The sequence below is a fragment of the Dicentrarchus labrax genome, unplaced genomic scaffold, assembly GCF_905237075.1.
Source record: "Dicentrarchus labrax unplaced genomic scaffold, dlabrax2021, whole genome shotgun sequence".
In the NCBI taxonomy this organism is placed as follows: domain Eukaryota; kingdom Metazoa; phylum Chordata; class Actinopteri; family Moronidae; genus Dicentrarchus; species Dicentrarchus labrax.
Genome location: NW_026136707.1, coordinates 2,272,498 through 2,289,880, shown reverse-complemented (window position 1 = coordinate 2,289,880; position 17,383 = coordinate 2,272,498). Strand labels below are relative to the sequence as shown.

Below are 17,383 nucleotides of genomic sequence, written 5' to 3'. Positions count from 1 at the left end.
TGGGAAGCTTATTCTGGAGCTGGAGTCAGAGACAGCTTGGCTGCCAGATACAGTCAGACTGATACTCTTGTTCACATTGAGCTGATGGAAGGCCAGTCAGACTGCCTTAAGAACCTGGATCATAAAGTATGTCCCCCCTCACAGCCACCGCGAGACAGAGGGGGGGTCCCACACTCCCACCCAAATCCCTCTTTATTAATACAAAAGGCTTTTACTCCTGCAAAGATTATCTTAGCACTCAGATTTGATTGAGCATACTTATTCTATACAATATAATACAACGGCAGGACTGTTAAGTTGGTTACTAGTGAGGAGTGTGAATCTTCTGTCTTTTGACTTCCTGTTTGTTACTACAAGAAAATTGCTATCTGGTTATCTACATGAATGTGCTGTACTGTGTGTGTTTTTAAAAAGAATATGTGTGTGTGTGTTTTAGATCTGCTGTTTGGCGTCCCTGGAAAATACACTGGGGTCAGTCACTACAACAGGAAGAGGGTGGTTACATACACAATCACTCTTGTGTTGTCCAGCTACGATGCAAGGTGAGTTATTTATTTATTTATTTATTCTATTTATATATATATATATATACTATATTCTATGTATATATAGTGCAGTTTTACATATATTTTGTATATATTTCAAAATATGCTCAATAATCCCCTTATCTCTGTTAAATGTACATTTCGTTGAACATTTGGTCAAAACATTAGCTTATATCTCTTAAATTTAAGTATATTTTTTAAAAAGACCATAGCACCATAGCAAGACTTTAATAATACGAAGTCTACTCTCCTGTTTATATTTAAATTTTTTAGATTGTGCCAGAAGTTATAAGGTGCTTGAGCTTCTCTCTAATTTGTTCTGACAAACTCCGAAATACAGACTTCTAATCATCTGCATCATACTCCCATTTCCTTACAGTAACTGTATACCGTTAATCAGTTATCGGCTTGTATCTGCAGTGCTGCTGCTGATGTTGATGTAACTGTGTGTGTGTGTGTGTGTGTGTGTCCAGGTTCTTGGGCAGCCTGCGGGCCCGTCTGAAGCAACTCCACCCGTCAGCCAACTGCAGCTTGAGAGACGACCACATGGTTCACGTCCACTTCAAAGAGGAGATCGGCATCGCTGAGCTCATCCCCCTCGTCACCACATACATCATCCTTTTTGCCTACATCTACTTCTCCACACGTCAGTCCAACTCCCTGCCTGTCTGCTCTGTCCTGTGTGTCTCATTCTGCCCTTCCTTTTTTACCGACTTGCTTGCTTTCTTTCTTTCTTTCTTTCTTTGTGCGCTCCTCGCACCACTTAATCTTTAAAATGTGCCAAAGATCCAGACTCGTGCCTGTTGCGCCTTTGTGTGCACGTGTGTTTGTGTGCCAAGGTTGTTCCTGTCTGGTGCAGGGATAATCCTCACACAAGAACATTGTACACCGCTGTAAGAATGCACTCACCTAACCCTGAGTGACTCGCCAGTACAAATATTAGTTCATGGAACAAACACACACTCACAAAGTACACAAAATAAATATTCTCACTCAAGCTGATTATTTGGCATCTAATTAAACTTGTTATTTTTTTCCAAATGTAATGTGCCAAAGTTACAAATGGCATGTAACATTTTATTTTTTTTATTTTTACGAAAGTAAAATGTGTCTTTTGCTTCCCATTACAAAGAAATAATGTCTTTAGAGAAGCTTTAATTGGGTTTGTTTGTTTTTTAATTTCTTGAGAATAATAATTCTATAATTTTTCCCTCTTTGCTGGCATAGCTATAAAATATACTTCCTTTTATATAAATCAGTTATTATGTTACTAGAGCTTTACAACGGAGGGATTTTCAGAATTAATGTTTGAATCGAAAACCTTCATAGTTTGAAACATTTTCACTTTTGTCACACAGGGTTTAAAGGGTTTAAAAAATTGGCTTCAAATATTTTTGATTAATCAAAAGAATTTGATCAAGGTCAGTGTTTAAAAGGTTATTAATACTGGAACAATTTTATATTAGAAATCCTGAATTCCTCTTCGCATCTAAAACTTTTGGCAACACTGGCATGTTTTTAGAACACAATTGATTACAACTTGAATCAAATGGATGAGGTGGTGAATAGTTAATGTAAAAAGTTGTATGGCTAGTTATTGTGTCCTCTTCTCAATATCTTCTTTTCCTCCCTGCAGGCAAGATTGACATGGTGAAGTCAAAGTGGGGTCTGGCTCTGGCTGCCGTGGTGACAGTCCTCAGCTCTCTGCTCATGTCTGTTGGACTGTGTACCCTGTTTGGACTGACACCCACGCTCAATGGAGGGTAGGAATGCCAACTGTTTTCTACACACAAGATTACCAAAGAGGTTTTTAATCTCCACCCTTGTTCGTTAGTTTGCCTACAGCAGTGACCCTCACTATTTTCTTCACAAGAGCCACATTGGCAGAGCAGAATCAAGGGGAGAGCCACTTTTACGACAACATACCAAGTCACCTTTGCAAATGTGCATTTCTACATATAAATTGGACATCCCACAAAAAAGAAACAACACAGCCAATACATTTTCAATTAAGACCATATTTACCTTAATACTGGGATGAGCGGAAGCTGGCATGCATGTCCTTGACTTTCTTCATGTTGATTTTTGTTTGCTGCTTCCTCAGACTCTTTTTTCCTCACTATTCGTTACAACGCTGTGTGTCTGTCCGTCTGGTTTTTGCCCTTTTTTTAATTAGAAATCGATCCATTTTGTGCCTGTATCTCACGCTGGCTAGCGGAGCTAACATAACCTGGCTGCAAGCGTGCACTGCAGTCAAGTGTAAACAATGCCATAAGTGGCCAGGTTTGACAGTGCCCCCTTTAGGAAACACCATTAATTAAGGTGAAAGGAGAAGTATAATGCAGATGTTTGCGTTTTTGTAGTGCAGTGTTATCACTGTATATTTATGTAGCACATTTGAAAAAATGTATTGGCTGTGTTACCATATTGTTATAAGCTACCATGCGAGCCACCAGTTAAAGTTTGACGAGCCGCACAGTGAGTATCTCTGGCCTACAGTATGCCTCAAAAACAGAGCTGTGACTCATTTTTGCCCCTAGAAAATAAATAGTTTAACTGAAATGATTTCCATAAACTTAAAGCCTGCAAGTGTGGAGCCAATGTGCTGTGCAGACAGTTATTTCGATAAAGGTAAATTTATCAAGATCAACTGTAGAGGAAGCCACAGCGCTAACCAGAAGTATTTATTTTCTTATGGTAGGTCACAGAAACTTGTTTGGATTTCGCTCCTAGGTCACAGATGGAAGAACTTCTGCAGCTGTTATGAAGTCCTCATTGTGGTCTGCTGTTGACATTCAAATGTATCCTGTTAATGTTTACTGCCCCCATCAGCCCATTGCAGTATCATTATTTCTTATCTTATTCACGGAAAGACAAGGACAGACTGACAAACACACAGACACACACCGACTTATTGACTTCCCACTTCCTCTGCATTGACTTTAAATGGATTTGCGTTAATGTGTACAGCAAGGGGGCACTGGGGCGTGGATGTGGGTGGGACCTCTCGAGGGGGTGGAGATATACCGGTGTTGACATTCAGTGGTTGTCCAATCATTTGAGGATTGTTAGAATGCGGACATCGTGGCGTGATAACGGCACACCGCTGTCCAACCACTAACCAGGATCCACGCAAGTCAACTGTGGGGCTGGTGCTTGTACGTTTTCTGTGTGTGTTTGCATAAACACACATCAAGGTCAACATAATCGAGATATGCATGAAAGCTACGCATCCTGCTTACTCATGGTTGACTCTGCACGCAGGGCTTCTGAGTAGTGTTGAGTTGTGTGTTCCTTTTGATATGTACAGTGTTACTGGGTGCGTCTGATGTAACATGCAGAGCTGTTGACTCCTCCGTGACCCAGTTATACACTTACCTCTACAGTGCAAGCTTATCTATATAATCTAATCTCTCTGTACACTTCAACAGAGTGGGAAATTCCCTGCAGACACCTGCCAAATATTTATAGACAATTTTGAGTGTGGTTATCATTTGATCTATTCTGTTACTGATTCAGCTGACTGGGACTGCAACTAGCAGTTATTATCTCTTAACCAATTATTTCCAATTAAAGTGAACATTTCTCATCACAGTTTCCAGAAACATCTTCAAATTGCTTCTTTTGTCGAACTAACGGTACAGAACTCTCCTTTACTATCAAAAATGACGAAGCAAAGCAGCAAATTCTTACATTTAAGAAGCTGGGTCCTGCAAATGTTGGCCAGTTTTGCTTGAAAATGGACAGAAATGATTCACTGAATATCAAAATAGTTTAGCAATTAATTTTCTTTCGATCAACTAATCAGTCAGTTGACTTAATTGTTGCAGCGCTACAGCTGACCTTATTGTAAATCATCATCTTGATGGCAACACTTCAGAGACTGCACAGCTGCTGGTGAAATGAATGAGTCATTGTGTGCATTGTTTTTTAAAGTGATTCTTCACAGCCATTTCTGGAAGACAGAAACGTTTGTTCTACCAAACTCAACTAAAGCTTATACATTTAAGAAGAAGAACAAACATTTTCTAATGTGGCAAGGATACATTTACCTGGTAATGATCATGTGTTTCTGTGTGCACACCTACACTCAGAAGTGAGTCCTGGTTTATTTTTTTCCGTTTTATTCCTTTGTTTAGTAGTTTTGTTGTTTTCTGTCTGCAGTGAGATTTTTCCTTACCTGGTGGTGGTGATCGGCCTGGAGAACGTCCTGGTCCTCACCAAGTCCGTGGTGTCCACCCCCGTCGACCTCGAGGTCAAACTCCGCATCGCTCAGGGTAAATAAATTCTACTAGTAACCAAATGGTTGTCGTATTCTTCTCTAAAAGAAATGGTAAATATTTCAACTTTTGGAGTCTGCATAAGTTGGCATGTTAAGTATCTCTTTTTTGTTTCTCCAGGCCTTAGTAATGAGAGCTGGTCTATCATGAAGAACATGGCCACTGAACTGTGCATCATCCTCATTGGGTATTTCACTCTGGTGCCAGCCATTCAGGTAACAGAAATATCTTAGATATATGGGAGACATGTCTCAACCATATTCCAGTTGTCACACTAAGCATTGTATGTCCTTTTTGGCACACTCAATCTGGAAACTAGAACATTTCTCATTCTAATCTGCCATGTAATGTTACAGGCAAGCTACTGCACTGCTTGTGCCACAGCTTGTTACCATTTGTTACAGTGAGAAATGCTAACATGTGCTTTGCCTGGATGCTGGTCTGATGTCTCCTCTGGTTTCTGTATGTTGTAGGAGTTCTGTCTGTTTGCTGTTGTGGGGCTGGTGTCTGACTTCTTCCTGCAGATGTTCTTCTTCACCACAGTGCTATCCATTGACATCCGACGCATGGAGGTGAGAACTCACACGTACAAACACTCAAACCTCAGTTTACCTCATTAAGTCACCAGTTTATGTTACATTTTCATGATTTCATGATCATGATTGCGTTGACAAAACAGATCTAAGTCACAGTTTCTCAAAAGTAAATAAAACTCAGGTTGTTTGACAGTTTTTACGGCTGTTTTAAAGACTGCCTGTATTTGTTCTTGACAAACAATAGCGCCTTAATAATACAATGCAAAAATCTGAAATGTAAATATCAGAATACTATGGAAACTGGGACAACCTCTGTCTCATGAGCAGATGTAGGTTATACAGGAGGTCAGATAGCAGTCTCAGCCCCACATACATTCATGTTTTCAGATTACTGTTTTCCCACATGTGCACTTTTTGTTTAAAACCTCTTACTGATCTACTGTCGGGCCTCTTTCCTGTCACACATACTGAAACCTTTCATTGGTCTTTAGCTCAGTGCCCTGCTAAATGAGCATTAGCACCGTAAGCCTATAAATGTACCTACACAAGAAATCTGGTTAAAATATCCTTAAACCCTTAATCCTTAAAAGAATATGTGCTATATGTAAAATATGTGAATACAATGGTTGCGGCTTACTATCTGTTGATTTCTTTTATTTTACTTTTTAATAATCTTTTAGTCTTCAAAATAGTGGAAAATGACCAATAGGTTTGTGCCAATTGGTGATCAGATCTTATATCAACGGTTGAAGGGACGATTGGTTTTACTACACCGATTTAAAATGGGATTTTAATTAATTTACTATCAGAACTAAGATGTTATAAGTAATCTCTAGAATCTGCGGAGCGGCATGTCCGCCCGCTGAGCCCCGTTAATCAGCACGAGTGACGAGGGATTTCGAAATCCTTAATTACAAACCAGTTTGCCGTCCCTTTTCCATTCTTCTGCCACCTTACATCTGTTCTGTTCAGTTCACTGTTATTTGTATAGCGCCAAATTGTAAAGCAACTTTCATGTCAACCCTTTATTGTCATTCAACAAACACAGTTGCACAATACAGCAACAACATAGACCACCATGTTCAGCCTGGAGCACCAGGTTGTAGCAGGAGATACAACTGGGTGTTGTCTTGAGTAAAAAACTGTTTGACATTGACACTGAAGGCAAACACCAGTTAGTGCAAACAGATGTGTAACCCACCTCACTCCCCTCCCTACACCCCCCCTCCAGCTGGCCGACTTGAACCGCCGGCTGCCAGCTGAAGCAGGACTACCGCCGCCCAAGCCTGGCCCGCTGCGCCCACGCGAGGTCCCCCCACCACCACGACCCTCCCCACACACAATCACCCTGCAGACCCCGGCCTTCAGGAACCTGAGGCTTCCCAAGAGGCTGCGTGTGGTGTACTTCCTGGCCCGCACTCGCCTGGCTCAGCGCATTATCATGGTAAGAAGATGGATTCAAAGCTAACTGTAAATGTGTACTGCGTTACGTACTGACACTGTTCCTGTGCCTGGAGTCACATTCTTATTAATTGCATTCTGATTGTATTAGTGTGCACTGACAGGACCGGTCAAATATTTGTTACTTCACTGACACATCAGTGTGGCCGCACCCTCAAGCTGACTTTGCAGTGTTCCTTGTCCACATGTGAGACAGGCTTTTACAGATTCATCCACTTTTTAAATCAGGCACAGGGATGGAAAATGCCAGATAAAGCTGGATTTATTATTGTGTAGTAAGGAGTTACAGCATAGCTTCTGAGCCAATGCATATAGCCATAGTATCTGAAGTGAACTTCCTCAAAATGTGACCACACGCTGGGGCCACAAAGATACCACATAGAAAATTCAAGAACTAATTGATCAGCCTGAGCAGCTTTTTTTTCTCCCATTTGAGATTGTTGACGGTGAAGACGACATTAAGGAAGCTGTAGACAGGCTCTCCTTTTTAATAATCTGCGTCTAGCAAAGCCATCTCCACTGCAAACCTTTGACTCCCATTGTGCTTTATATTATAATGTCAATGAAAGAATGTGAACACAGTTGCTTTGGGGAATACAATGAAAGCATGATCACCTGTGTAGTGTTGCAGTGGAGCTGTCAACAAGTGAAATGGGACACTGAACTATAAATTAAAACCTATGCAGTAGGTACCTGTGGCAGGACTGCCATTAACCCCTTGCATCAAGTACAAATCCAGCTTTAGTGTGGCCAAAATAATGTAGAACAGATGCATTTTCTGCTGTTTGCCAAATGATATGTTATATGGTCACAGACAGGGACACATGACTAAATGTGTCACCCACTTGCTTGATGAAGTTTCTCTGCTGACTATGGCACACTGTGAATACATTTGCATGTGAATGATTGGTTTGTTATGACAGTTGGTAAAAGAGAGATTAGTTATTATGACAAATGTTTCTGACAGATAGAAAATATGCTTTTATGATTTATATCATTTGACAATGTGATATGATATATTATGTGAACAAGATATATGAATGTAAAGAACGAGAAAGGGTGGAGACGGGACTTTTTCAGGCCTCACTGAACATCAGTCGAATGAAAGCAAAAGTTAAAGCAGCTCGAGCAGATAAGACACCTCAACTGACTGATAGTCATCATTCATTCGCTTCATCTCCAGGTTGGCACGGTCATCTGGATCGGCATCCTCGTCTACACCGACCCGGCCGGAATACGCACGTACCTGGCCGCACAGGTGTCCGAGCAAAGCCCTCTGGGAGATCCCGGAGGAGGTGGTCTGCCCCCTCACCTGGGAGTAGCCCCTGTGTTTCGTGGAGGAGATCCTACCAGCACCCTCAGCATTCACCCCGCACCAGATCCAACTCCTTTACCTGAGAACCAGTCACAGGGCCACCATGGCTCAGCCAGGGCAGGGCCCCTCCCCCAGGCTCCACCCGCTGTGCCCCAGATCACCTGGGGGGCGGAGGACGAGGAGGGCTGGAGGAGGCTCTCCTTCAGGCACTGGCCATCGCTCTTCAGCTACTACAACATCACTTTAGCCAAGAGGTGAGCAGGAGAGTTATTCAGTGTTTACTCCCAGTAGAAGATAAATCTGAATGTTGCTCTTCCCCCACTGACCCCAGTGACTCCATTTTAGGTTGACCAGTAACTGACTCATAATGCTCGTAAATTGCTTGATTCAGTGATGTCGTAACTGCATAAGCTAATTTGTCAGTTAGGAAAACTCCTCCTTCATTAACCCCTAACTCCAGTTTTATCTTTAAAAAAAAGAGATTCATGTTGTAAATAAAGTCTAAAGTCTTACTTTTATTGTGTTCTGAAAAAAGCAAGATATAGACATTGAATTCTGACACCTCTTTCATACAGCAACCTGTCAAACAACAACTTTCTGACTTGGATGGTGTGAACGGCAGGGACAAACACTATTTGCAAATCTCTCTGTAATGGATGGAGTGAACTTCTTATGCTATAACTATAACATACTAGCATTTTATTCCTGACTAGAACTGTTTATGCCCCTACATAACTATGCTTTGGCCAGTTTTTGCTTGTGCTCGCCATCAGGTTTTGTAATATCCTCCTTTTTACACCTCAGATACATCAGCATCCTGCCTGTCATTCCCGTCACCGTTCACGTGAGTCCCCAGGAGGCCATTGAGACACGTCACCCCCAGGACACCAGACACCCCCCACCACCCATTCCCAAAGTCTCTGCAGATCTACAGACGGACCTCACCCTCTACAAGTGAGTACTAAGACACACACACACACACACACACACACACACACACACACACACACATCCTTCCACCTGAATTTAAAGAGCAGCCCTCTAAATCACAGAGTTGACATGCAGTAATGTGGCAGTAATGTAACACTGAAACAGCAAACAAAGATTATCAGTCATAGTGATGCATCATATATGCTAAATAACTAAATAAATCCAAAGTCTGTCAGTTTCAACAGCTCAACAGAAAGTTATTGTAAAACACTCTTTCTGCAACAACTGAAAAAATGATCCCTTCCAAAAGGCAGGGGGAGAAACATCGTGCTGTAATGTCATATTACTAAAGCTCTCCAAATATGTCAGCCTTCATTAGAAAATTTGGCAATAGGTAGGGGAGAAATTAGATCACTGACCAGCTGCATGTAAATGTTTGTTTAAAGTAATTAGGTTGGTGGTGTCTCGGGCTGCTGGTTTCTTTTCTCCATGTAAATATTGTGACAGTTTATACTTCGAAAACTTTAACTAGACTAAAGTATACTGTAGTAAACTACAGTGCAAGTATTTGTTATCGTTGCATTTGTTGTAATAGTTACATAAACTCATAAAAGTATCCAACTTATTGACCTTTTAATGTTTTATTGTTTTACAACATTGAATCATTTCATTATCAGGCTTTTTTACACAATGAACAAACAATGTTGAAATGGAAATGTCCGTACAACCTGATCCAATCAATGAAAGACTTTCTTTTCTCTTTTAGTCTGCCACAAATTGATCAATTTGGGGGGAAAAAACATTTATTTGGAAATCTGCACCTTGTAAAAAAAAGAAGAAACAACACTCGGAATAGTGTAAGCAGAGGCCACAGCAGTTAAAGGTCCTTGGCCTTGGGTCTTTGCACCAGTGTGTCATTGAACTGATTGCACAGTGTACATAGAAACCTTTGCTGAAGTCTCTTCTACAGTAGTCTTCATCTGGAGGTAGAACAATCAAGGTCATCTCGAGCTCTCAGGTTCATGTCTAACACAGATTTGAGGCCAACTCTGGGCAGGGGATAATGCCACATTGGATTTATTTTTATTTTGGTAAGAAATAAACTTAAAAAAAACAAGTATTGGGGGAAAAAAGGAAAGCCCCGCCGCCCAAAAAAAAAAAGAAAAAAAAAAAAAAATTTCAAAAAAAATTCAAGGGGTTCTATGGTTTTTTGCTTTAATTTTTTAAAGGGGGGAAAGAAGGTTTAAAAACCTCCAATTAAACCAACCACAACCAACCTTAAAAAAAAATATGGAAATTTTTTGATAAAAGAGAGAAAAAGAAAAAAGTATAAAAAAAAAAAAAAAAGGGAGAGGGAGAAAGACGAAAAAAAGAAAGGGGATAATGCCACATTGGATTTATTGTTTCACTTTTGGTAAGTGATTAGATTTTCAAGAAGAACACATAACATCATGTATTGATTCTGTTCATTTACCTCTGAAGTATTTAACAAAGAAGTGCTGACAGCTTCTGGGAATCAAGGGTTCATCCTTGTAATGTTACGGGTAAACCTGTTTGGGAAGCCTGTGATAGATGGGAACATTCAGTCGTCTCATAAATGACTTCATACACGTTGTTGTTGGCGCTGTTGTATTGTTAAGACTCCGCAGGGTCGATTTCTCTGTGCTGTGTAGCGTAAGGCACTGCGTTGTGACCTTGACTGATAAGTGGAAGGTTGAGTTCTTCTTTTCATCTTTGGATAGTAGATACGAAGGCTATCAGCTGAAGTTAGGTCAGGGTCATGACCTTTACAGCGGGGAAGTGACAGCTGAGTTTACGGCTTGTTTAGACGACCCTGAGACAGAGAGAAGGCCAGTGTGATAAAAGGTGAACAGAGCAGGTTGCAAAAGAGGCAGATTATTTTTTTAATCGCTAGAAAGGATCTTTGCATGGAACAAAAAACAACAACGGAGCCTTAGTTCAGGTTCAAGTTATTTCCAGTCAAATGTTCCATATATGAGCACAAGCTATTTCAAGCAGTTGTGGCCCGTATATTTCAATTCAGTCTGCACAAAACAACACTCAACGCCTCATTGCTGCTAGATCTGTGTGCGTCAGAGCAAATTGATCACATCCCCAACCGCCTCCTGCATTAGCATTTAAATTAGGTTGAATTTCCAATGTATCTCTCATTGTGTGTTCGTGTTCATTCAAAGGCTCTGCCGGCTGGTTCACAAGCTCATGGGCACTTTCAAAAAATAAGAAGAACCCTCCACATTGTTCAAGATCACAATTCTCAATTGCTAGAATCACAACCTTGCACAGCCTTCAGCCGGAGGGGTTCAGGCACTGTCTCTGACTCTCTGTGTACGTGCTGCACTGCCATGTGCAGCTCGACTGGGTAGTGCCAAGATCAGATTTGATTCTCTCTGCAGTTGAGCGGAACTTGTACACACCAAATGTTGACTTTCTGTTGACTAGTTCAGTTTGTTAACAAATCAAACTCACCCTTAACATCTGCACCTCTGGCCTCTTGTAGGAGTGAGAACACAAATGAAGGACACCCTGCTTCTCATGGCTGACTTTTTTTTCATGCTCTGAAAGCTAACAAAAGTACTGACTCATATTCTCTTGTTTCTACATCAGATAACAGAAGTTCAGTTATTTCCAGAAGTGCGCATCAACTTTACAAAGGATAGAGGGTTGATGGGTTACTCAAACAGCCTTATTAGTGAGTTATTTTGTGAGTCTATTAAGTTATATTCTCACACCCCACTGTAACCCCACTTCATTGGTAAGTGGACAGTGTGAGCCCAAAGAAACCAAATACAAAAAAATGCATGCTACTAAAGTTTTTTTGTATTTTTTATTTAACTGTATGATTGGTCATTAAAAGACCATACACGTACACACATACGGATAAATCTCCATTTTAAGCAGTTTAAGATAATGGAAATGTCCTCACACCTCCCCCAGTTTTTGTCCAACCAGTGGCCTTTGTCATGTAATCTCATACATCTCTCATTTCCTCTCCATCTACCATCTAATAAAAGCTCGATGACGCAACATTCCTCACACTTCCAGATTCACTGTGTACTTGTAGCTTTGCGTTTAAAAGGGGAGTTTTAGTTTTAAAGGACTGGTATTTCAGGCGGAGTAGGTCACACTCCTATGGCAGGTTTCATTGTCACAGTTATGCTACATTCCACAGCAGGTAGTAGAGCAGGCCGATGTGCTACGTCATGCTTTGCCAGGTGGATAGTTCAGCACATTGTAGGATTGGGTTTATAAAGGTTGAACGTGTGAGTGTGTAGCTGTCATGTTGTATTGATTCAGAATTTGTCTCTTTGCTTCTTTGACACACAGAGTATGTTTATTTATTAAATGTGGCTCAATAATTTGAACTAGGTAAATCTTCAAAAAAGTTTTATTTATGAATAAAGTTGCTTACCTGAAAGTATCCAAAGCTGTTTGAAAATTAAAGAATGCCAATATTAATTTACAGGAATATGTGTGTTTATGAAACATAAGGTCAGGACTAATATTAATAATAATTGTATTCCAGTTAGAAGTGTGAACTGAAAATGTGTGGCACATTTTGTAAGTTAAATGTTCAGAGATCACTTCCAGACGCGTATCAAGACATAATACAAATAATCATCTTGGTACAATAATGTGTGTCTGATATGGTTTTTTTTATCCACCAAAAAGTAAAATTTTAACATTTAAATGCCTAAAAAGTTTCCTGCTGGATACAAAATGTCTCATTCACTGTAAAGTCCATTCTCAGTGTGCTGGTGGCTTCAACTTTCACAGTTGTATAATTTGCATACAGCACCAAGAATGACTTCTCTGTGCAGAATGATGTATGTGCAGAGTTTGACACTAGAAACATGATTTGTGACAGGAAGCTCAGGCATTCAACTGTAGGAACAAGAAGAAAAACACATTTCTGAGTGGAGGCGGTCTCCTAAAAATGTTTTTACATAATTAAATAAACATATATAAAGTTGTGGCCATAGAAGGCTGTGGTTGGGCTTGGCAAGAAACCTTCTTTATTTGACTCCTCCTTCGTCCTCCCTTCCTTCCAGGGTGGCAGCTCTAGGCCTGGCGGCGGGTGTCCTGCTGGTTCTGCTGCTCTTCTGTCTCTACCGGGTTCTCTGCCCACGTAACTACGGTCAGAACGGCGTCGCTCATGGGCGCCGGCGCCGAGGGGACCTTCCCTGCGACGATTACGGCTACTCGCCACCCGTCAGCGAGATCTCACCACTGCTGCTGAGGGGCCACAGTATGGTGAGAATGGACTCAGACACATAGACCAAGATGACTGAAAGAACTGTTAGATCGTGTTACGTGAGTCCAATTACAGTTTCAGTTAGGAACAACAACAAAAAAAGTAGTTCACGGTGCCAAATAAGGACATTTGAACAGGAATGGAAGAGGTGTTAGCCAAGAATAAACCCAGAAATTCAGACTGTGGAAGTTAATGAAAGCCCATTGTTTAATCGGCTTCATGCTTTGTCTCTCTGTCTTGCAGGACATCGAATGTTTGGCCAGTGACGGGATGCTGCTGGCTAGCTGCTGTCTGGCAGGGCAAATTCGGGTCTGGGACGCCCAGACTGGTGACTGTTTGACCGTAATCCCAAACCACGGGTGAGAACGTCACAATATCGATTTGTTCCAGTGCTTTGACAGTAACGTTGTCCTGTATAATTGTCCAGGACTTAACAGACTTTTTATTTAAAGGTCTGCTGTATTATTGCTGACTCAAGCTAAACGTGAGTTCAGTATCATCTGGTGACACTTACTCCTTATTGTATCACAACACAAACTCTTCTTTCACTGTTTTATGGAATTTAAGCTTTTAAATATGTGTAAAAGAAAATACTCTAAATTAAAGCACAACTGATACTGATCTTTTGGGGCAGATATGTTTTTGAGTTTTAAAAATGTGATAGCAGTATATTGACACATTTACATAAATCCTGTCAGCACACATATGCTGATACAGCTGTATATCTGCAGTAAGTTAACTTATTAACTTAAGTAAGTTATTTGACACAGCTGAGTACCGTTTCCTCCTCAGGCTCAGACGGAGCAGCAGCAGCAATGGCTGCTGGGAGCAGCGGGATGGCTGGGACAGCGTGGGCGGAGCCACGGAGCCAGAGTGTTTAGGCTCTGAAGCTCGCGGCCCCTCCGTCAGTGGTGACGGCCTATCAGAGGAGGAGGACAGCTACCCGCTGAGGCACCGCACCGCTCCCGCCCGGCCGACTCTATTCACCGACCAGCCCGATCTCACCCCGCTCATTGACACCAACTTCACCTCCCAGCCCCCCTCCCACCTCTCCACTCCACCCAGAGAAGGTTTTGACTTTGGAGGTCTGGTGGAGCGGGCCTACATAGAGCACGAGCCCCCCTCAAACTCCACCTACCCCTCTCCTTCCTCTGCCTCCTCCTCGCCGCCCTCAGGAGCTCAGCTCCAGAGGAGACCCAGCTTAGGAGATGCAGCTGCATTCTTAACCCAGGAGAGAGCTTCCACAGCAGGGACGCAGGCAACGGCAGACTGGGAAAGCTCCGTCTGGGCCATGGAGCTGAGAGGAAACCTGATAGCTGCCGGGAGGAGCAGCGGTAAACTGGAGGTGTGTAAAATAATAAGTGTACCTTGACGAGGAGAAGAGGCGGTCTGCATGATGATGACCACATTTAAAAAATGTACAAAAAGTTAAAGTTTATTAAGATTCACTGTGTATTTGGTAAAGATTTGTGTATTTTGAAAGATACTTGTCTTTTCACTCTTTGCACCTCTCTAAATGTTTTATTTACTGAACCCCTATCTCCTCATTCTGTAATAATAATAATTAATAACTAAAATGAATACAATGCTGCATACACTATATGATGAACATGTAAAATGAATGTAAACTCCTGTTTGGTTGCAGTTGTGGGACGCAGTGGAAGGCTCGTTACGCTGCAGTAATGAAGACGGAGTCTCTGGGATCACAGCTCTAGCCTTCCTCAATAACAGGTTGAACACACAGCACATCCTCAGGGATAGGACTAATACTTGGTTTTTGCTTCCACATGCATTTCTCATTTGTTTGAAGTTTTATTCATGTGCATTTTAGAGCATAAGTTTTCCTTTCATGTAGGTAATTCACTGGGATAAAACCAGTTTCTAAACACTAGGTTAATGGTTGAAGTTGCTGCAGCTGCAGGTTTCTATTGCTGCATTTCTTTATTTACATGTAGACGTCATAAAATATCAGCTAGCTCCATTTAAGTGAATATAAAACTAAATACAGTTCAGATGTGCTAACTTCAGTGACGGTCAGTGGATACAAGCTTATTCTCACCTTACAATGAACAGTGTTGTGGTGTCTCATATGTGTATTGGTAAAATAAGACAAGCATGATGACTTTTTATCCTGAGACTCTGTATTTCTCCTCTTCCTCCTCAGAATCGTAGCGGCTCGGCTGAACGGGTCTCTAGACTTCTTCACTGTTGAGATCAACAAACCTCTGTGTCTGCTGCAGTACAGAGGTGAGGCTCAACAACGGATGCCTTTCATTACTTTTATTCTTATATTCTTACAGCTTGTTTAATTGTTATTATTGAACTAGCTGCCTTAATTAGTTTAATGTGAGCTTGAAGAACTGAAGAAGTGTGACAAAGGAAGGCTTTTTCTTTTCTTTATGACTTTTTTTATTTCATGACATCACCCTGGGATGTAGGAAAGTGCAATGGGCATTTTTGATTCTGAAAATAAATAGATCAAATGATTAAATTATCATGTCAGTATATAAACTAGTTATTGCACTAAATTAAAAATGAAACGGGAAGAAGAAATGATCATAAAGGTTCCTAAATCTTTACGTCCTCCTACAGGCGCCCCTGGGCGAGGCAGCATGCCTCCGTCTCCCTGTTACAGCAGCGAGGATGTGATCAGCTGCCAGCTCACGCGCTCGGTACAGTGCGCTCACCAGAAGCCGATCACGGTGCTGCGAGCGGCCGCCGGGAGGGTCGTCACCGGTAGCCAGGACCACACTGTCCGGGTAATTCTTCCATGTTTTTAACAGAATCTGTAAGAAGAAAAAGCACCAGATCTTCAATCAGCTGTAAAACTAAAATTCTAACTAAACTAAAGTATGTTACTCCAAAGTACAGATTAAACATTACTAGACAGTGGATCTATTGGTGTTACTGTTCAATTCTAATCAGTTCTTCCTCTGTTTGTCAGATTTATCGTCTAGAGGACTCGTGTTGCCTCTTCACCCTGCAGGGTCACTCTGGAGGGATCACAGCCATTTACATAGACCAGGTTGGTAATGCACCTTCCTCCTAATACTATTTAATATCACAGTATAAGTCTCTACTCTCCATACACCAAATACAGGAGTGATAAAAGTCAATGTGATTCAGGTTGGGACTGACTTGATTTTAATAACATTTATAAGTGGAGATTTTACATTAGTAAGCATCTTAAATCATAAAATCCATAAACAAATCAGTCAAAGCCTTTTTTCCTGTTTCCTGCCAACATATTTTCGTCTGTCTCCGTCTCCTCAGACGATGGTTCTGGCGAGCGGCGGACAGGACGGCGCCATCTGCCTGTGGGACGTCCTGACAGGGAGCCGCGTCAGCCACGTTTACGGTCACCGAGGAGACGTCACCTCGCTGGTCTGCACCACCTCTTGTGTCATCAGCTCGGGACTGGATGACCTCATCTGTATCTGGGACCGCAGCACGGGGATCAAACTCTACTCCATACAGCAGGTACAGCGTTTGTTTTTAATACGGCTGTAACGCACCAATCGCCAGCGAGCGTCCGGCCAGGGCCAGCAGTTCAATGTTACATTTTTGTTGTTCAGTTCGAGATGGGGTTTTGCTTTTTAGACTGTGACATTTGAATAATTCTTATTGGCCAAAAGAGTGAACAATACAGAATAAAGACTAAAAAAAGAAAAGATTAAAGAAAAGTCCCAAAAACAAACCCTCTTCGATGGTTTAATGGAAGGAATTTTGTCCCATTAAAAGACAAAAACTAACAATGTTGTTTGTGTGTACAGTACATTACCCAAACAATAAGCCAATTAATCATAATCACTGATTTTAAGTCATTGACGAAGCAAAATGTTGGAACATATGCTCGTTCCAGCTTATCAAACGTGATGATTTATCCTTTGTCATTGTCAGTTGAATACATTTAGCCTGTGTACTATTTGATTAAGAAAACAAGTACAAACACTTATCAGAAATACTTTAATAATCCCAGGGGGAAATTATTATTTATCTTGGGCTCTGGGCATTTTTCATTATTTTATATATAAAATATATAT

The 17,383-nt window shown here is 41.3% G+C and overlaps 1 protein-coding gene across 5 annotated transcripts in view; it reads left to right on the top strand.

The window, feature by feature from the left end:
* The window catches only part of scap (SREBF chaperone), a 33,572-nt gene that overhangs the window by 12,212 nt on the left and 3,977 nt on the right, over positions 1–17,383 (top strand). For all 5 annotated transcript variants that reach the window (XM_051407839.1, XM_051407841.1, XM_051407840.1 and 2 more), the window contains exons 6-22: positions 437–542; positions 1,019–1,191; positions 2,182–2,308; positions 4,710–4,822; positions 4,946–5,040; positions 5,299–5,397; positions 6,593–6,805; positions 8,006–8,391; positions 8,942–9,091; positions 13,138–13,339; positions 13,584–13,699; positions 14,133–14,685; positions 14,986–15,071; positions 15,505–15,587; positions 15,933–16,099; positions 16,285–16,365; positions 16,614–16,820. In XM_051407839.1, coding sequence (XP_051263799.1) covers positions 437–542; positions 1,019–1,191; positions 2,182–2,308; positions 4,710–4,822; positions 4,946–5,040; positions 5,299–5,397; positions 6,593–6,805; positions 8,006–8,391; positions 8,942–9,091; positions 13,138–13,339; positions 13,584–13,699; positions 14,133–14,685; positions 14,986–15,071; positions 15,505–15,587; positions 15,933–16,099; positions 16,285–16,365; positions 16,614–16,820 — 2,957 coding nt within the window. The remainder of the gene's footprint in view (positions 1–436; positions 543–1,018; positions 1,192–2,181; positions 2,309–4,709; positions 4,823–4,945; positions 5,041–5,298; positions 5,398–6,592; positions 6,806–8,005; positions 8,392–8,941; positions 9,092–13,137; positions 13,340–13,583; positions 13,700–14,132; positions 14,686–14,985; positions 15,072–15,504; positions 15,588–15,932; positions 16,100–16,284; positions 16,366–16,613; positions 16,821–17,383) is intronic.